This window comes from Sitophilus oryzae, unplaced genomic scaffold (assembly GCF_002938485.1).
Source record: "Sitophilus oryzae breed Bouriz unplaced genomic scaffold, Soryzae_2.0 scaffold_1494_pilon_pilon, whole genome shotgun sequence".
In the NCBI taxonomy this organism is placed as follows: domain Eukaryota; kingdom Metazoa; phylum Arthropoda; class Insecta; order Coleoptera; family Curculionidae; genus Sitophilus; species Sitophilus oryzae.
In genome coordinates, this window is record NW_022146163.1 from 1,584,298 (window position 1) to 1,606,803 (window position 22,506).

The 22,506-nt window shown below is 31.3% G+C and overlaps 1 protein-coding gene across 3 annotated transcripts in view; it reads left to right on the forward strand.

The window, feature by feature from the left end:
- The first annotated feature begins 5,327 nt into the window (after positions 1-5,327).
- The window catches only part of LOC115877485 (probable tubulin polyglutamylase TTLL2), a 34,023-nt gene continuing 16,844 nt past the window's right edge, over positions 5,328-22,506 (forward strand). For 2 of the 3 annotated variants that reach the window (XM_030893662.1, XM_030893664.1), the window contains exons 1-3: positions 5,328-5,556; positions 9,955-10,048; positions 22,145-22,264. In XM_030893662.1, the coding sequence (XP_030749522.1) occupies positions 9,968-10,048; positions 22,145-22,264 (201 nt within the window). In that variant the 5' untranslated portion in view covers positions 5,328-5,556; positions 9,955-9,967. Of the gene's footprint in view, positions 5,562-9,954; positions 10,049-22,144; positions 22,265-22,506 lie in introns of all 3 variants that reach the window. The other variant, XM_030893663.1, reaches the window with a different exon arrangement.

Consider the following 22,506-nt stretch of genomic DNA (forward strand, 5'->3'; position numbering starts at 1 on the left):
ATATTTTACAGATTCCTTTCTTTTCAATATTTTGGTAGGGTGGTAAATTTAAAATAAATTTTTTTCTTAGATATAAGCACCATTGTAAATAAACCCAAATTATTTGATTAAAAATTAGGTTTATATATAAATATTCAGAATTTTATAGCTTTCTTATTATATTACATGTTTTATGCATAAAAAATACATAAAATGCAATATTTATTTGATAAGAAAACAATAACATTTTGAAATATTTACAAAATAAACCTAACTTATAATCAAATAACTTGGTTTATTTACAAATGGTGCTTATATCTAAGAAAATAATTTATTTTTAAATAGATAAGGAACACAATAATTAAACTAAACAGTAGCTTTAATATTATAATAAACATTCAACATTAAACTAACAAAACAGATGTCAAGTCTCAGTCTTGAATCCGGGAACACAGCATATTCTATATGTCAGACTCATGATAATTTTTAAAAACACAACACACACACACACAGCACAGCAGTAAATTAAAAACACACGCTTTGAACATCAAAGAAAAATAACACAGAATGGCCGAACTAAGTCGTAAGAAACTCTGGGAACAAATGGCGAAGGCCGGCTGTCAGCCATGCCGGCCGGCTTCTCTACCACGCGGCGGGAACGGTTCTGCGCAAGCGCCATGTGTTTGCCAAGAAGGAGGAAAAATCGACATATGCGCCATCTTACGCACAATTTTGGTAATTAAATATATAATTTTCAGTCCACTCGTGCGAGGGCGCTCAAAATCGTATAAAATTTCAAAACATTTTGTCGTATTAAAGTTTCCCGGTCCTGGGCTTGTGTCACAGCTTTGAATGTTTACTCCCAACGCGCATAAAGAAATTTTACTTCAAAAACTAAAGTGTTCTTCAATAGTTGTAGTTAGATATTTTATTTTAAAAACCAACAACAATAAGACGATGCACCAACCGGTATATTAGTTGACTCATTTAGTAAAAATAAATTCATACAATCTATGTTAATTTTGATAAATTGACGACCCATTATATTAAGGAAAATACAACACAATATGCTAATTATTTTAGTAGTATAGAAGTTGAAGTTCGTAATGACAGAAGAAACATGACAAAGCCATAATTACTATGTTAATGTCCTGCTCTAAAAAAGAGGTGGTAATTCTAACAATTTGTAATGGTATACTTACTTATTTTTGTCACCGTGCCGCTGTCATAATGTACAATGACACACATGCGATAAAAATAACTTAATATAAAAATCGATTTTTCTAACGTTGTCCTCAGTGACACGTGGAAAACTTAGCTGAAACCAAGAACATGAAAAGCCATTTAAATCCGGTTTTTTATTGCGATATCCATAAAATACTTTTTACGAACTTATATTCTAAAGTATTTTCTATTTTTATGCCACATTTGTTTTATGCAAATCTACAAAGACCATAAAGTAAAAGCAATAAAATTTGTTGAAAAGGTTTTATGATAATGTAACGATTTTTTTAAACATATGAAATAATGGTCGTCAATAACTTGATATTTAAAAAAACCGTTCAATATGTTTGCGACAAAGAAATCTTTTTGTGAAGTAAAATTATATCATCATCTAGATCAGCGTTTCTTAACCAGTGGTTTGCAGACTCCTGGGGGTCCGCCGACTTGGCATTACCCAAAAAAACCAAACGCTTCTCAATGTGATGACCACCGGTTAATCAGCCTGATGTCGCATGTCCTCAAAGTATACCTCCGCATACCCGTATATACAATAGATGCGAAGGACAGAACACCAAGGAAGACTGTCCTCAGAATTAACAACAAGGTGGTAGAACAAGTATTGTCCATAAAGTATCTAGGAGCCCTCGTTAACGACGCTTGCCCCAAAACTGAAATTTTAGCGAAGATCGAACAGGCCAGACGTACTTTTGCTTCCATGAAAACCCTCTTCTCTAGCCGAGATCTAAGCCTCGAACTGCGCATACGTATGCTGCGTTGTGCTACATCTCTCCAGTATTTCTCTACAGCTCTGAGAGCTGGACACCAACCAGACATTGGAAAACCGCATTAATGCTTTTGAAATATACTTGTATCGTCGTATGCTGCGTATATCCTGGAAATTATGTTTCGATGTGACAAAATTTAGTAAAAATAACAAATTTAATAGTTTTAGGATACTGTTAATATCTCTAACATGATACACCATTTTTAAGTCATTCTTGGCACCTACCTTAAAAAGGAAATCTAGTTTTCAAAAAAATCACTAACATGAATATTTTTCAGCACAGTGAACATTTCAAAAAATAAGACAATAAAAATCATAAAATATTCTATTTATACTCGTATTAATATACCATTAACATATTCATTATTCAGCTAATATAATATAATTAGTAATATGTTAATACCTACATATTATATATACATACAGGGTGACAATTTGAAAACGAACAGTATTTAATATCGCCTCTACCGATGATAGTATGAAAATTTTTGGCGAAACACGTCAATTTACATATCAAAGGGGACAATTTTTGAGGCATTTGTTGTCGTGTTACTTTCAACCCCTTGACCCCCACGGCACCTACCTTTAAAATTTTAAATAGCAACCCCTATTTCTTTTACTATTTTTGTGTTTCTTATAGAATTCTACATACTGCATTATTTTTTTGAGAATTTTATAAGGGACACAAAAATGGTAAAAGAAATAGGGGTTGCCATTTAAAATTTTAAGGGTAGCTGCCCTGGGGGTCAAGGGGTTGAAAGTAACACGACAACAAATGCCTCAAAAATTGTTCCACTTGATATGTAAATTGACGTATTTCGCCAAATTTTCATACTATCATCGGTAGAGGTAATATTACATACTGTTCGTTTTCAAATTGTCACCCTGTATATTACGAAATTTAACCACAATAACATCATTTTTTCCTGATTTTGTCTTTGTTTGGAATATCAGAACCATACTATTAATCCGAACTCTCTATCTGTGACCGATAGATTTTCTTTTCTAACTGATGGTCAACTATGGTTCCCATTTAAAAAAAAACATGTATCATATGAAAGTGACAGGTTTTAGAAAAAAAAGAGAACACAATATCATGAAGGATGTCATTATCTACAACTTTTATCTGAAAACTTTTTGTCTGAAATAGATTATAATGAAATTGGGAAACATTTTTAAAATAGCTGAAATTTGTTACATTCCAAATATCTAGTAAGCCGTAAACGTTTTCATCAAATTCGAAAGGCTTATTTATAACCCCACAAAACTGCAATTCTTTCCTAATTTAACCGACTCTCTAGCTCCCCCCAGTATTTTTCGAGAACATCGTAGAAAACTCACCCTGTATAAACCCATCTATAGTTAACTTAAAAATATTAATTATCTGGCGACATCTTACCTGAGTCGTAAAACAGATTAGAGTAAACTAGCGTGTACCCGCGACTTCGTTCGCGTCGAATTAATCATTTGTAATGGTGATGCTTGGTAATATTTGAGCGGTAGTTTCATCTCGTTGGAATTTGACTTTCGAAAAATCCGTTTGCCAAAAATAAGCTTTTTATGTCAAGCGGTTTAAGCACACCCTGTATCATTTTTTAAAAAATATCAAAATAGGTATGTAAAAAAATAAAATAAATTATGCGTGTCCAAGCCTTTTCCCGAAAGGCTAACCGTTTTTTAAATAACAAATATTGTAATACATGAGGGGCGTTTTCACCTTTTTGGAATTCGAGATTCGAGAAACCCTTCTTATCGAACCTCTACACCCCACAGTCAATCCGTTCGCCAAAAATCAGCTTTAAACGTCAAGCAGTTTAAGCAGAATCGTGATTACTCAATGGTCATATTTTATGAAACACCCTGTATAAATTTTTAAAAAATCTTAAAATATGTAAAACAACAAAATAAAATATACGTGTTTAAGAGTTTTTCCGAAAAAATCAACGGTTTTTAAATAAAAAATATTCTAATATTTTAGTGGTGGTTTTACCCCCTTAGAATTCGAGTTTCGAAAAATCCCTTCTTATCGAACATCTACCCCCTAAAGTCAATCCGTTCTCCAAAAATAAGCTTTTTACGTGAAGCGCTTTAAGCAGGATCGTGATTAATCAATGACCAGATTTTTCGAAACACCCTGTATACATTTTTAAAAAATCTTAAAATATGTAAAAAACAAAATAAAATATACGTGTTTAAGCGTTTTTTTCGGAAACTTGACCGTTTTTTAAATAAAAAATATTGTAATATTTGAGGGTATTGTAATTATTGATTTCACCCTCTTGGAACTGGAATTTCGAAAAATCCCTTCTTATCGAACCTCTACACCCTAGAATGCCAAAACCTGTATGCCAAAATTGAGCTTCTTACATTGAGTGGTTTGAACAGGATCGTGATTAATCAGTATGTCAGTCACTTAAGGATTTTATATATTAGTATAGATTATAGAAAATAACGACACAATATAACCTTCTAAATATTAAAAAAAAAAAACATAATAAACATTTTAAACTGTACAAAACAAATAATTTTGAACAATTTTTATAAAGCTTTTCATCGTGGACAAAATAAAGGATGCCCGAATTTTCTTCATCTGAAGCTACTATTTTTTTTTCAAATCCGGAACTTCAAGCACATAGGTCAAGTCACAATTTTTTCTCTGGCATCCTTAACTTTTGTTATAATTTGAGAGAGTTTATTTTGTATTAATTTTTCAGAGCAAGTTTCTCCCATTTAAGGAAAATACCAAATACCGCACAGCACTTTTTACAACGATAACAAAACAATTAAATATAACCGCAAAAAAGCCAAGCGAATTTGAGCCAGATGTCAACGTTGCCAGTATTTAACCCATTTTAAGATTTTCCTTATATTGTCTATATTATTTTATTTATCCTTATTTATCAACATTCCAACATGTGGCAACCGCGCAAATTAAATCTGTCAAACTCACTTCTATCCTCCAGGGAATGCTAACATTCACTAGTAAAAGTTGATTTCAAAAATAGCTGTTGAACTGTTATTGGCGTAGTCTTAGTAAATCAGTGAATGTGAGCTTTTACTAGTAATTGTTAACAATCACTGATTTGCGGCTTTTACTGTAACGTATTATTTCATACAAAAGAATAAAAAAAATAATAAAATTAATTAAAATAGAAAAGAAAAAACTCTATATGTGAAGTAATGATTACAAATTTACTAGTTCCATCTCCAGTCCGTCACAGACGATCCGACAATGACGTCACGCGTCGCGTACTTCCGGTTCGCGTTGACATAACCTGGTACAAGGGCGCGCGATGCCATCCATCGCACTGGCGGAAAAATATGAATGGCTCTGCGTTCGCGTGTCGTCGTCGTCGTTTTCCCATCCTTTTTTCCGTGATTTCCGCGGCATTTGCCGTTCCACCGGCCTGAGATCAGTCAAAGTTCGAGCGGCAGCCGGGCAGGTCGTCAATTTCCATTGGGCTTTTCCGACATTCCTTCATTTTTCCGGATTCGGCGGCGAGAAATTTTTGGGAAATGACTGGAAAAGTATGAGAGAAAATATATGAAGAGACGAAAATTTCTTATTGGTAAAGTATATGCTGGTTTCCATTTTTATTGTAATATGTATTAAAATTTAATTTACTAATATTAGTAATATTAATACAGTACACAAATATGAATAAATATTTTACAAATTAGGAATATTGGTAAAATTTATTTTAGCTTTATTATACAAATTTAAAAAAAAAATATTGTTGATTTAACCAGGGCGAGTCTTAAATAAGTACAAATATTTATAAAACTAGAAGATCTTGATAGAGAGAAAAAAAAACATATTTTCTCTTTATCGTTTTTCCAATAAGACCAAAAAAAACCTAGTTATTTTACTTTGAAAATTAAAAAATATGTTAAGCTCGATGGTATAAGAAAAAATTATAAATTTATTAAGATAATAATACAGTGTCCCAGAAATAAGTGCAACTATTCTAAGGGGTGGTTTTTCAAATAAGTCCAAAATAACGGAGCTATTTTACTTTGAAAATTTCCAAAAAAATATATTTTTTGCTAAATTTTTTAGAACTTCTGGATCTTTTCTGGATTTTCTTTCTTGCAAATTTAATCTAATATCTATGTTGCCATATTATCAAGAAATTATGTTTTTAACTAAAAACTAAACAAATTTCCAAGAAATTTTTCAAAAAAATTCGAATTTTCATTTTTTTTTTCGAAAAAAAACCTCATAGGCGGGTTTCTGGGGTTGAACTATACTACCAGTTAAAATACTTGCACTTATTTCTGGGACACCCTGTATAAATAAACTTGCGTAGCATGCCGATTCGTAAAAAAATAAAAATATGCTAACAAAAAGGATGAATGAAATCTTAAAAGACCTTAAATAACTTTTATATGCCAGTAATATGGCAATGTTTTGTATTAATTGAGTAATACGTATTAAAAAGCTTAGGGTACCTAATAAAGCAAATGCTTGTATTATAAATAATTTATTTATATTTAATATTTTAATTATTAATATTTAATATTTTAATTAATATTATAAATTTATAAATATAAAGGGTATTTATAATAATATAATTATAAAGCATTTAACTAAAACAACCGATCACTTTATAGTAGCTTTATAAAAATGCCTAAAGAGGTAAAATATTCTGGATTTCTAATTGCTTTGTTAGTGCTTATAAGTGTCTTATAAAATCTTTATATAGTTTAATCGCCAAATTTAATTAGCTTTATTAAAGCTGATATATAAAGGGTTTCTTATTTATATTTAAGAGCGTTCTTACAGCTACATTATTATAAAGTAATATTGCTCAAATGGCTTTTTAATGTAAAGCGACACTCTTATAAAGCTATCTAACTGCATCCGACTCCTTTATATAACATTTATAAAGAAGAAAATTATAAGAAAGTATTTTGTTACTTGGGTACATTCAGCTATGAACAGAAAAATGATGGGTTATTTTGAAGAAAATCATCATCTTAAATAAATATGAAATAATAAACATAACATAAATTCTCGTGCGCCGGTACATATAATAATTACAAATGCTTTTGTACAATAGGGTAGTATTAACTGGAAAACTGGGAATATTGCAATTAAAACAGAAAACAAAAATATATATATTTTATATTTCAATGTAGTTTATTTGTTTAACAAAAATTAGTTTTTTATAAAGTAGAAGAAAACACCAAATTTGTTCTTACAGAATACATACAATATAAATGTTCAAACATAACTTATGAGTATCTGGTAACCCTTTTTTTATACTTATAGTATATAATGCCAGCCGTACAGGTTCCAGTATACTTGGGTAAACTAAACTAGGGAAGAAATATACGCCACTTACTAAAATGTTTAAATTAAATGTTTAAAATTACCAATTAAAAATACAACTTTTTTCTTTTTTGTACCATATGCCTATCTAGAATTGCTTTCGATAAAAAAATAAGCCCAAATGACCGCAGGTTTATGAACCCTCATTATAAAAATCAATTTCAATTTGCAACCAGAGTAAACTATTAAAATTATTAATACCAAATTTCAGTTGATAACCTTGATGTTTAGTGGTACCTACAGCAAATTAAAAAAAAAATACTGGTACCTATTAACATAACGACAAAAAACAATTTTTTTGATGAATTTGATTGTGCGTTTTTCCAACGCTCTTTTTATTGAAAAAAAATATTTCCTATTTGCTCAAAAACATTCTCAAACATGTTCCAGTATACTTGCGCAAATCTAGTTTACGCAAGTATACTGGAATATGTGTAGCTGGCATTACGTACCTACTATAAGGATTAAATAAATGGTAATCATATACTCATAAGTTATGTTGGACAATTGTATATAATTTGGAACAAATTTAGTGTTTTTTCCTTAAAAAAAAACTTAATTATTTTTTTTTCAAAGTTACAGAAAATGAAAACAAAATAGTGTTACAAAAAATGGTTAGTTTCATCTAAACTATAATCTACTCATCCCCCATATTTTCCTATAAATTTTTCTATAATCGATATCAGGAAATAAGTTTTATTATTTGCATTTTTTATCTCCTATTCCAGATTTTATAGCCTATACATTTCAAACTTTGGCATTTAAGAGCACGTTTAACTTAACTTTTTCGTTTGTACTACTTGGATTTCGTGTTGGCAGGAGATTGAACCTGTTACCTTCATTTTCGTCTTTTCTTTTTTCTCTTAAAATAAAAGACACGTAGTATTCCGAAATAGTACCAGTTTATAAATAGATCGTATTGCAATATCAAAAAGTATGTTTCCATATGTATACATTCTGTGAAATTTCTTAGACTTTAATTTTTCTTAGTATTTTTATTCATTTTGAAACATATTACCTTCATCTAATTGTTTGTTCTAATATATTAAACATAAAATTTAAGGTACAGGGTGATTTAAAAAACATGTGCCGTCACTCGTGGAGAGATTCCTCGCGTAAAAATTAGGTTTATTTTTTACATCAACATAGATCCAATTCTGATTTGTTTCGTAGCTATTGAGGGTTATTTTTTTTATTCATTTTAATTTTCTTCCAAGTGCTTTTAGTAATTCGAATAAAATTTTGAGCTAAAAGGAACAAGAAAAAAAGACTCAGAGTCTCGGTCTCAACTTTTGTATTAAGTTAAACAGTGACACGTGTTTCGCTTATAGGAGCATCATCGGGGACAAATACAATTAAAGTCAATCCACACACACGTTCAAATTTTACACATTAAAGCAACACTTATTGTATTTGCTTGATGATGCTCGTATGTGCGAAACATGTGTCACTGTTTAACTTAGTACAAACATTGAGACAGAGACTTTGAGTCTTTTTTCTCGTTCCTTTTAATTTATACTAGGTCTCTTTGAGAAGAATAGATGCCTTCTTTAAATTTGAAATTTTGATAGTGAAAGTTACTAAAAGTGTAAAATTTTATTAATCACAATCATCATCATCATCAACCAGCCACTAAAGTCCACTGCTGGACGTAGGTCTCCCTCGTTTGCTTCCATAATTCCCTATCTTGAGCTATTTGCATCCAGTTACTGTGGATACGCCTTAAGTCGTCATGCCATCTGGTTGGTGGACGGCCTATGCTCCTGAATGCATCCATTCAAAGAAAAATAATGGTAGATATATTTTAAATATTATTTAAAAGTTTTAACATCCTGTAACTTTAAAACTATGTATTTTCGCACCCATGTTTATAGCAACTTATTTAATACGTTAACCAGTTAATGACAAATTTTAGAGGTTGCTATTAGACTTGGATTAAGGCAAACTAATAATATTGCCTTTATCTTATTAGGGAGACTGAAATTGACAAAATATCAAGAGACAACTTTTAATCGGCATTAAACGGTCAACATAATTTTGCTAACAAGAAAAAAAAAGTCAGTGGCGCGCATGTTTTTTTTTAGAAAAATATTCCACTGATAACACTGATGCACGTCAGTGGTGAATATGTCGACACTTGTTTAGCATTAAAATATGTAGCACTTATAGTAACTTTTACCCTAAAAATTTCATTCGAATCATAAAAAGGTATTTTAAGTATAAAGTATAAAGACTTGTATCTGAAAAAGTATAACAACCTGTAGCTACGAAACAAGGCATAATCGGACCAATGTTAATATGAAATTAATTTTTAATGATAATAATTAAATCATACTTAAATTATAATTAAATAATATGAGAAATAAATAAAAATATGTTGCACTTATAGTAACATTCACCCTCAAAATTTCACTTAACTTAAATCGCTAGAAGCACTTGGAAGAAAATTATAATAACTCGAAAAAAAAACTCTAACCCCCTGTAGCTACGAAACAAAGCAGAATCGGACCTATGTATGTTAATATAAAATATAAATCTTATTTTTACGCGAGGAAACTCCCTACGGGAGATGGTAAATATTTTTTGAAACACCCTGTATAGATAATAATAATTGTGTTTTGTTAAATTATAGCACTTTTACAAGAATGTTTGAGGAATGTTTTGGAAATGGACCATTTGTATTTAGAATAAACGAGAATGGTACAGGACCACAGCTTCTAGCTCAGGTAAATATATTTATGTATACTTCTGTTCTGTATCATTTTTATTCTGTTATAGCTAGTAATGTTGTCCTAACACTTAAATCAACTATTATGAAATAACTATTCAAAAAAATACAACAAAAAATTACTTTTTGACACTAAGTTAGCATTAACCATGTTAGCATTTTCAGCAGATTATTAAAACTGTTTAAAGCTTTAACCATCTGTTGATGATGCTAACATGGTCAGTGTCAAAAGAGTCACGTGTTTTGGTGTATTCTGATGAATTAGTTTTTACTTTGCTGTTGCAATACAAAAATTTACAACTCCAAAACTGTAATATTGTGATGTTAACTCGATAATTGAAGATGAAAACTTTATTGACATTTACTTAAATGAATAAAAAATCATTGGTTTGCTAAAATGTCTAGTTTTAAGAAAGACATTTTTAAAAACCATGAGTTTTCCATACCAAAAGAAAAAGCAGTATACCCTGTACGAGCTTTTGAAATAACGGGTGCGTCTCAAAAGTGGTTCACCTCTATAACTTTTCTATTTTTTTAGATAAAATAACAAGATTTGGTATATTAGTATATGACATAATTTAAGATTAATTTACGTATTCAATTGTTTTCGGTCACTTCATGTTCGACCGCAAATGACTGCAACTTTTGCTTTTTAAAAGAAAATGCCATTCTGAATGGAATGACATATCATATGTCAACTTTTGACACATTCACTTAAAAACAAATTGTATTTTCAATTTCAATCTAGAGTGCCATGGCTTGAAAAAATAGATTTGATCGTCTAATGTTTTTAGTGTCTTGTACTGGCCGGTTAAAATATGCCCAAATCGTATTTTTAATCATATCTCAATATTTTCAAATGGAACGATGGTGGCTCATTAGCATATTTAGAAAAAGAATTTTTTTACGAATAATTTTATACCACACAGTTGGTATTTCGAGTCAAATTGTCGTTATGAACCACATGTTACAATTTCAATAAACCATATGCAAAAATTTCAAAAGTTGACATATGATATGTTATTCTATTCTGAGTGTCATTTTCTATCGAATAAAGTAAAAAAATACCGAGGGTGTCATTTAAAAATCAAAAGTTGTAGTCCTTTCCGGTGAAACCGGACGTGACCGAAAACGGTCTGATGAAAAAATCTCTGATCTAAAAAATAAAAATTTATAGGGGTGAGCCACTTTTGAGACGCACCCGGTATATGCGAATTTCCAGTTACGTACAAAACCGGTTATCTTAGTAACACATGTTCATTAAAAAATTACGTTGAAATTATTTCTGTTATATTTAAACAAGTTTAATATTTTACAAGAAATTCAAAATTTTACCAAAATTAACTACAAAAAACAAATTTTTTATCAAGAAGTAGAATTTTAAGAAAAATCTCAAAATGAGTACAAATTATACAAATATAATTTGTTCTTTATTTATTAATTTTATAATTTTAAATATTGCTTTATTTTGAGATTTTTCTTAAAATTCAGCTGGAAAAAATTTACCACAGTACAACCTAATTTGCCACTACCGGGAAAAAAATTGTGCATTATTAAAAATAAAGATAAAATAACTTTGTATAATTAATTTTTTATTAGTGAATCCTCTATGCCTTAAATTTCCTAACAAATTAATTTATTATTTTTATTTTTAGCTTTTAATAGAATTAATAACCTGTGCAAAAAAAATGGTGATATATTATTGAAAAACAGTTCAAATATAATTGACAGCTAAGATAGTAATAAACCAAAACTTAATAACATTATAAAAATATTAATATAAATTAAAAAATCTGTCGAAATATTTTTTTTTCTATTTTAATTCATTAATTCATCACACAATAAACATTCAACATGTAAGTTTCAGCTATAATAGACTTCGTTTTACCTTAATTTAGTTCTAATAATAGATTTGCTAGGGATGGATATTTTCTAAGCAATTGGCAATGATGTATTTTTAGCTTAAACATTAATTATTATTGTTATCTGCATGAAATTGATGACGATAGCATTTTCTACTAGGAATTTATACACCAAAATAATTTTACAGTTTAAGAGTCATTTAAGATTCAATCCAAACCTTGTACACACTTGTCTGAACGACTATTGTAAAAAGAAATAATTTAAGGTTTGTTATGCTTAGTTTGTTCAATTACAGCTACTTTAACATTGTTGGCCAAACTCATTACTACCCCTCAACTGGCATGATGGGGTCTAGCGGACCCCAAGCACTATTTAAACCTCTGAAAGATGTTTATGTTTAAAAATTAGGCTTCGCCGCGCCATTTACCTTTAAGTTAGGAAACTAATATGCAACTGTTAAAGGCGCACTTGATTTTATCAAGTATTGTTCCTACCGGCGGCGGAGGCTAAAGTTTCATTGAGGTTTGTGTGGCACAACCACGCCAAGCATGTTTTATTATTAGGATGGTGGGTAGTCTAAAAAGTGTGCCTCACTAGAACGCTCATTTTGAGGAAGCATTAATTGAGTGGTTTCATGAACTTAAAGAGGCGAAGGTGAGATAAAATCATCGGGACATTGATTTTTCGACGAAGAGAAACCATAACTACGATTCTGTATCTCTTACTTATTGTATTTGACTAAGAGTGGGTCCCATAGGGGACCCTCCACTGAGGCCGCGAGGGCCTATTGTGGCTCAGTTTCTACAAGCTCTAATTTACAAGAGCGTCAAAGTTCATCCTCAAGACCCAGCCTCTTAATATAGGCCGTTATGTCTGAGGGCGATATGTCTCCTAGGTCTGATAGGTCTAGCATGGGTTTGCCAAACATCTCAAACCTGGTCCTGCTCCCAGCGGGGCAGGTACACATAACGTGCTTCATTGTTTCATCATCTTCCATACAGAGTCGGCATTCGGCGTCTTCCACCAGTCCCGTCCTCTGTAGGTGAGATCTCAGCCGGCAGTGGCCCGTGTACACTGCAGTGAGCACACGCGTTCCATTCCTACCGGCCTTTAGGAGTTCTCCTGTTCTATGTTTGGATGGCCCTGCTAGGATTTTCTTGGCATGCTCCATTCCGGGACTGTCATTCGAGTCTCGGAATGTCTCACCTCTAACCCATTCACAGAGCCTGTCTCTTGCGAGATTTTGGGAACGCTAAGTGTCGGTACAGCCCACACGAATGGCGAGCCTGCACCAATTTTGGCGAGGGAATCAGCACGTTCATTTCCCTCTAGGCCGACATGTCCCGGTATCCATATTAGCGACACTTTGTTCCTATCTCCCAGTATATTGAGTAGTTTCTTACAATGAAGAATCGTCATAGACGTGCTTTTCGTTGCCTCAAGTGCTTTCAGCGCAGCTTGACTATCCGAAAATATGCATATTGTTTTCCCGGTGTATTGCTGTTCTACCACATAGGTTTCAATAGCATATAGCTCAGCTTGGAAGATCGTGGTGTGTTTTCCAAGACTGTGGTAGATCTCAGTCTTTGGACTGCTGCAGTAAATTCCTGCGCCAGATCTCTTACTTATGGAAGAAAAAAAATTGAATATTCAGCACCAAGAACGGTAAACTAATAGGATTGCTCATTCTCATAAGACGTACGTTCGCCTCTTCCCGCGCTTCAGCTGACAGTTGTGACGTCATTGTAGCCCTTGTCAAAGCCTTCGTGGCCTTGTCATGATAGTGTGTATTACTAATTGCCTATGGTAAACTTATAAAAATAAGAGCTGAGAAATTTTGAGTTAATTATTTTGTCAATTTTAAATGTGAAAAAGGTGTCTTTAAAGTTTTTAGTGCTATAGAGTGTATAAATACGTTCATTTTGTGTTGTGGATTGTGACAAAGTGCATACTAAGTGCCCACGATTTTGTTTATTAATTATTTTAAATCAAAATATGGAAGTTCTCTAAAAAGAATGCTTGCAAAAGGTGATGCTGGGAACTGCTGTTCTTAAAAATGCATTATCCGAGTATTTAATACGATTTATACAGTTAATTTTCTATACTGCATACATATAAGGTGTTTACTCTCTACTACTCTAAATAAATAAACTAAATAATGAACGTTTTGCATTCGGTAACAAATAATGCACGTGTGTGTATTATTGGTTGCCGGATAAGGACTAATAACCGTGACAAGGGCTACAATGACGTCACAAAGCGAGTAGTTTTCGCATGCACCTGGCGGACACTTTTGGCTGAAAGAGCAGTCCTATTAGGTTAACTGTTCTTGATTCAGCACCACAAAAGAAAGAGACCTGGTATATGTCAACCATATGTCAACGAAGAAATGACAAAAAACAAAAATCTCATAAATCAAATGTGCACGATCCATGTGAACTGTATTTGAAAAAGTAATGTACATTCAAGGCTTGCAGTTTTGTTGAAAATAATTTATGTTTATAACTTTAGCTTCACATTTCAATTGCTTCTACTTTTAGTAATACGGTAAAATCACAAAATATATATGTTTTTAATTTCTATGGGTTTCTTCGCCAAGTTATATTTCTGTTGTCAAAAATTCCTAAAAAATGAGTTTTACTTTATTTTTGTGTCCGTTCTTATTAATTTGTTGAAAATTAATGAAATTCTTTGTTTACGAGTTTGAATATATTGTAAATAGTGTTAAGATAACAAGCTTTATATAAAATCTCTTCATTATGTATTTTTAACTGAAAAAAAATTGGGATCCGGCGGACCCCAGCACACCATAAGTGGTACAAAAATTCACCACGCCAGTTGAGGGCTACATATGCATTAAGCCAAGTTTAGAAGAGATAATAACAACATAACAATTTAACCCTTCTTATTTTACATTTAAAGCAGTTTAAACTATATTTTAATAAGACTATAACTAAATATAAGACTAATTAAATAGTACCAAAAAAAGTGTTAATCATCACCATCCCAAGAAGTTAATTATCACCCAAAAATAAATTATACAACTAATTTCAAACTAACGGTATTACATTATACTAATCTAGAAATTAAGCAGGAAATTAATTTTAACCCCGTGAACAAGTTGCGTGTTAGTTATGAAAATTTTTGGGAAAATAAATAGGCGATCATTTTCTCCGTCTCGTCGATTTCATCAAGATTTATGATAGTGAAATTTAAACAAAATGAATAAAGTTCATTTAAAATGTTTGCTACAAATGTGGAAGAATATTTTAGATAGAATACTGATATGCAATATTATAGGTTTTCATTTTATTGCTAATTACTAAATACTGTGTTTTCTTTAAACTGACACGAACGGAACGTTCAACATGGAAAAGGAATAATTACATTATTACGACTTATTTTTATTCTATTTAAGTCCTATAAAGGTACATTTTTCCTTTATTTTTTTTAGTTATTGTTTCTATAAAGTCGCCTTTGGGTAGCTACAATTGTCACTTTATCAGTCCGAAGATTTCTTTTTGTTCCCGGTACTTTGTGGAAGCATATGGAACTATAAAGTATTTTTCGGATTAAACAACCATATTTTTTTCATGACTATGACTTTTTATGCGAACTGCCAAATAGCTCAAACATTATGCGTTTTCAAGTTAAATATACCTAGATTAAAGCTTTTTTTCCTTAGTTATTTTGTTTGGTGGACTCATATTTTAAAGTTTGGTCCCAGTTTCAAGCACATTATTACTATTTTTTAATTACTACATGAGTTTCTATTGCACATAATATAATAATTTGAAATATTTTGAGAGGCGCTCGAAAATTTTCCCATATAAATTCACTATTTTATTCAGTAAAGTCGATGTGTTCTGGAATTTACCTAAAAAAGCCGTAAAAAACACACGGTAAATAACGAAAAAATAATGGCTTCCATAATTATTTTCCATTATGACATTTATTTTTATGAAATGTGAAATTGCATGAAGAGGTCGCTGCGAATAAAAGCTTAACAGTTTAACGAAAGTTTCACATGTCGGTGGATAACACTTGGCTGCCACGAACCCGCGACTAGGCAGCTTCGTAACAGATAAGTCGCATTCACCAGTAGGCTACTTTATAGTAACACATCATAGTAACTCTTTTAATGGCAAAAACTACCCAAGGCACTACCCGGCTATTCAAAATCTTTCCCCATTTTGGTCGCAGTTACTTAGTAGCTACGAATATACGACGTAGCCGCCGATGGTCACCGCCCACTTTGTAGTGGCTTTGGTAGTAGCAGTTACATATCTGCCACTATAAATGCTAGTTGGGTCGTTCATCTTTCTATCACTCCAATAATATTGAAATAGGCAGATCATATTTCAATATTATTGGAGTGTAAAATGCCTATTCATTGTAGACGATTGTAAGATGACGTCCATGCCAATTCGTTTAAATAAATGGATTGGCATCTGCCTTTTTTCTGTCATCGTCTGTCAAAACCTAACCTGAGATATAAACAGAGTATATGATACTTGAATAGGCGTTTTATTATCAACCTTTATCTATTACGGACGTAACAACTCGTTATGATTAGTCTTACATTTATTATGGAACACGAATTTAAATATTGTCAAAAAATTAATCTAATATAGTAAAAAAATAAATAAATAAATTAGGTATGACAAAAATATAAGTCTCCCTAGACTTATATTTTTGCATTTTCAATTTTAATTGCACGAAATGGCAATATCGTATTTTCATTTATTTCTTAAAATACCTATTATTCAATAGTAATCATAACCTATATTTAGACGAAATAACGACGATATTTTAAACACCGTCTAATTTTAAGAACCAACGGAAGAGTAATTTATTTATCAGTAATAGTTTTACCGCATGCAACTATAAAATTATTCAATGTTTTCAACTGTACGACTAAAATACAACCTTTTCAAGCTGACGATTTATTATTTGCCTCAAGTCAGAAGTTTAGGTATTTCTAATTATGCAACGTGGAGAATTTGAACTAAGTTCGCAGTTGACATAGTTTCGAATAATTTGTGCTGGGTACTTATTGTCTTGGAATCTAAAATAGTAACTAGTTAAATTGCGTAGGTTTATTTTAAGTTATAATTATATACTAAAAATAAAAAAATAAAAAATATTAAAACGTTTTTACAAAATTATTATATCTTAAAAGAATTATAATGTATTATCATCTAAACATTACAAACTGTTCATGTACAGGGTGTCTTTTTGTTGAAATCATACGGTATATCCGTTATTAATAAAGATAGAAGGGTGCGGTTTCCACAAACCTATGCCACTTTTTCGTCAAACGGAAGATGCTGTAAACAAAATTTTCATAGCCCTCTTCGTTTCTGAGCTACATGGTCTTTATGAAAATTTTGCAATTTGGTACACTCCCCGTATCTGTGTTATTGTGAAATGTATCGAGAAGGTAAAAACTGTTTATTGTAGAACTTTTTACGTAGAATGCAGTGGCGTAGTCTACTTTTCTATGAAAAAAATATTTTAAAAAATATTAACTAAAGTTATGTTTTCTTGAAATGAGATACAATCTATATTTAATTTTATTTTCACTATTTACTGCAATATTTAAAAGTTTTCATTAAAAAATCATTTTTATTACTAGGCCATGATTGATCATAAAAAAACTAAAGAATTATTATTAAAGGTCGTGAAATCTACTTTCAGCAAGATAGGACTCATCCTCACAACTTTAAAAATATTAGAATTTTGTTAAATGATTATTTCCCAAATCAAATGAATTGGGACCAATGGATCTATAGAATTAGGACCAACGGACCTGATCCCTGGATTTGTTTGTTCTCGATTTCTTTATTTAGGGACTTTTGAAATGTAAAATCTCGAAAAAAATATGATGAATAGGTATATCATGGCAACTACAACAATGTCGAAGATCTGAAAAATGCTATTAAGAGAACTTTTAGTTGTTTGCAACATATCCAGTTATAATAAATCCCGTTATAAAAAAAGAAGAAAAATTTATATTTCAATTCAGAAATTATTATTTCGAGGAATTTATTACGAGTAGAAAAAATATTGTGTTGGGTTGGCGTTGGTTTCTATGTAATTTGATAAATAAATAAAGTTGTCTCTTTAGTTGTCAGTTTTGAGTCAATATTTTTAATTCTCTTTCGTGTCGATTGCTGATTGAATTGGAGTCAGAAATGGCTCAAAACGAAATAAGTAAATTACCAACAGATATTCAGGCTGAAGCGACAAACGCAATATCCAAACTACTGGAAAATCCCGAATAACTTATGAAAAGGAATACAAAAATGTTCAAAAATGGAAGCAGTTAAAAAACATGCGAGAAGAAATAAAGTTTTTAACCTAGCCTCGCTGTTAAAGTATCATTTAATCTACCCGTGCGGTTAAAGTACTATTTTATCTACTATTTTTGATAGATATAAGGCAATTTAAGGCACAGTTGCTATGGGAAGAAATTAAAATATGTATGGCTATTTTACTAAATACAATTTCGATTTTTTTGTTATTCATAACGACCTACTAATAAGAAAACGATATCTTTTAAATATTGCAGTAAATTGTGAAAATAAATATAGAGTGATATATATTTTTCAGAAGCTCATAGGAAGACGGGTCTTATGATTTATAAATATACAGGGTATTCCATTTGAAAAAAAAAACATAACTTTAGTTCATATTCAAAAAATATTTTTTTAGTAGAAAAACAGATTATACTACTGTATAATCATCATAAGTTCTAGAAGAATCAGTTTTCACCTTCTCGATATCTTTCACAATAACAATAAATAATAATTAAAAAAAAACGCGCAGAAACGAAGGGTGCAATGAAAATTTTTTACAGCGTCATCCGTTTGACAGGAAAGTGGAACAGGTTTGTGCAAACTGTAGGAAAAAAAGGGACACACTGTACATCATGTACTTCACACTAATAGTTAGGAAATAAAAAAAATCGATAAAATTTAAGACTAAATAAAAAAAAGAAATAAATTACACATAGTAGGTACATTCATGATTTAAACTGTAAACTTTAGAAACTTTGTTGCATTTATGGCTGACATCAAACACTTGACATTTTCCAATGCTAATTCCTGCAAGTTGTAGAGTTTATGTTTGTGCATTTAGCTATCTTTAAAGGTTATCATGATTCGAAATAGTTTGCTTCAGTTTATTAGTGCGATTTTATCAGAATTAAATGGAAGCGTGACTGTCATTAAAAGAGTTTTATTCAACGGAAATAGAAAATGAAACTTTAAACTTTGAAAACAGCTAAATATTTGTAATTATTAGTGTTTAAGCATTCCAAGGTGTGCAAGTATTTAAAAAGGTTGTTATAATTTTTGGATATTAGTTTTTCCTCCAATAATTGTTGGCCAAAACTTTTATAAAATCGCTTATTTCTGGGGCTTACTCAACCGGGTCTCACAATGCAAATTCACCTCAAATATCCATTTAGTTGGTCATTGGCAAGCACTCTCTCATTGTACATGAAAATAACAAAACAAACATTTACTGATCTGGATAAAATTGATAGTTAAATAGTAAGACTCACCCGGGGGTACTCCGCCCCCTAGCCACTGATATATTCTATTCAATATATCCCATTCCATATTTTCCATCTAATTCAAATATCATTCGGATCTATTGGTTAATAATCTTCAACAACTAGCTAGTGTCACCTGAAATAGTATAGGGGCTTCCCCCGGACGCAACTCTGCCGCTAAACAGATTCGCATCCCAATCGAATAAGCTAATTGGGGTACCTCACTAGTCTCTCTACCCCAACGCCGCATCGTGTCAATCGAGAAGACAAGGGAGACCTCAAACTCTCAAGACCAACCTCGAAGGAAAGATGTCACCAGAGGTTTTCTTTCGGTCAAACGACCCATTGCCTTACAATACTTGCAACGTTTATAGTCAAAAGATTCTCAACCCCCAAATATCAGCTCTATGAGAAAACACAACACAACAGCCGGCTGGCCAGTCTACTACTGAACCGCCGTAGGCAAGCTAAGCCTCCTCTTACATCACAATTTTACCGGATCGTAAATGTTTACATTACTTGCCAATGAATCATACTATTTTCTCTAATTTTAGCATTACTAGATAAATAAATAGAGAGTTTCCGAAGGAATGCATATTGTTTATTAGAATAGTGAATAAATAAAAGCATTATTATGACGAACTTATTTTCCAAGTTTTACACTTTTTACTTTAATGTAGGTATTAATTTATTAATTTACGATAAAATGTGTTCATCATAAAGTTATACAACTGAGCGTACCTATTTTTGATGACGGATAGAAATTCTTACGGAGAACTGTATTTGAATTTCCAATAAGAGTGGCCGATATATCACCATCATCATCAACCAGATACTAAAGTCCATTGCTGGACGTAGATCTCCCTCGTTTGCTCCATAACTACGAATCATAAAGAATTTGCATCCAGTTACTGTATAATGATACATCTTAAGTCATCATGCCTGCATCTGGTTGGAGGACTGTCTCTGCTCCTGAATACGTCATGCCTTGGTCTCCACTCTATAATTTTCTCGTCCAGTGATTATCGTTTAACCCTGTAATGTATGCCAAATAACATTTTAAAGTTTATATTTTTCTATGGCATCCGTGATTTTTGTTTTGTCTTGTACTTTGGTATACAGTACTTTGTTTCGCATAGATAGCCCCAACATTAATCTTTGTATTATTCTGATTTTGTTTGCTGCTTTTTGGGATAAATTTGGGGTCTCCGCATTATACGTCAGAACAGGTCGTATGTGTACTAACTGTTCTGAGCCGATAAATTGATAAAGACACAGTAATTCAAAATATGACACCTATATTACTGACTTAAGTGTTAATTAAATGAGCAACAATTAATAAAGAGAACAATAATTTAAGTATATTTAATGAAAATTATGAAAAATTTTGTTATATTAGAACTGTGTTTTAAAATAAAATATCGCTGTTTTTAAATATACTGTTATCGACTTATAAGATTTAAGTTATATCACAACAACATATAATTATCAATATTAGTTAAAATTTTTGAAATTTAGGTAATAGCTTTACTACAATTAACATTTAGTTAATGTATACATTTTCAAATCTTTGACATATGTCAAACCAAATATTAATTTTTATATTAAACGTGTACCATAAACATCAAAGTTATGAAAAAAAAATATATTTTAAATCTAATGATTTAGCTACATTTTTGTTACTATGTTTTTTTTCAAAATTATAATTCAATTTTTCATTAAATAAAGTCATAAAAAATTGATAATTTTTGCTTTGTCTTAATTATATAATTATGAATCTCAGACCTGGTAAAATCTAATTAATAAATATGTCTCTCTTTTCTATCAACCTTGAAGAGTTTTCTGACACTAAGTATGAATGTGGTAGAGAATGATTCAGTATTAAAACTGGACAGAATTTTGGACTTCCATTGTATTTATTTTGCTTACACAGCGTTTCGGTCAGAAGTATTACTGACGGTTATCAAGTGTGGACTAAACTAAATCCTAAAACTATTGAGCCTATATACTAGAGCCGAGCATTGACCCGTGAATTAGTTGGGTGCAGTCAAGCATGAAGTTCTCCACTAAGAATAACTGCATTGGAGCGTTTTATGAGTGGTTGCCATATTGTTCAAATTTGCTAAAGATTTTGTTATTGTTAGAAATAAATACGGCCCCTTTAAATTTGCGCTTTCTCCAATGGGGTTCTTTGTGGGCAAGCTTCCGACCATTTTATGTTTTGGTGCTTGGACCACACATGATTTGCAATGCCTGACTTCATTGTTTTACCTCTTTGCGTCGCAAGGTACCTGGTAGATGCACTCTTTCTCTTGGTTTGATGATTCACATATTGTTTTTGTTCTGACACTTCTTAGAGTAGTCCAGTTTTAATTCTATACTGCTTAGCTATTCGCCTAATCTTCTCCGATATTCGTTTTGCATGGAAGAACGAAATTCTTTTAGTTTTGATATGAAAGAACTTATTTGGATGTTTATGGCGTATTTTAAATCAGAAGCACAAATTCGTACTTGTTTACCAATTGTTACCAATTCTTTATAGCCTTTTTAGCTTTATTGTTTACTCGCGTAAACTGAGTGCTATTTCTGGTTATTGAATAAAGGCAGATTTTTTTAAATTTCCGTTTAAAAAAATATTATAAATATTATACTACAGAAGATTTTTTTTAGGTTTGTCTGGAACGGGGCTGGAGAGAATACCACCCTGAGTATAATGAAAATAACTGGAATTTGTGGTGGAAAACGTCAGGATTTTCTATTACACATCATAAAAATATCTACGCATGGCAGGTAACTACAATAAAGGGAAATTAAACCAACTTTCGTTGCACGTCATCAATGACACCATGCGTCGACTTATGGAGTTTGCTGGTGGTCGTATTATGATATGCAACCAAAGTTATTTTAATTTTCCTATATATAAGCAGTTAAGGTTATTAGTTTAAAAGGCATGAAATTCAAAAATTATACGGATATTTCTGATATGTGGTACTAAAAAGACCACTCATTCAACGTGTAAATGAGTGGTCTTT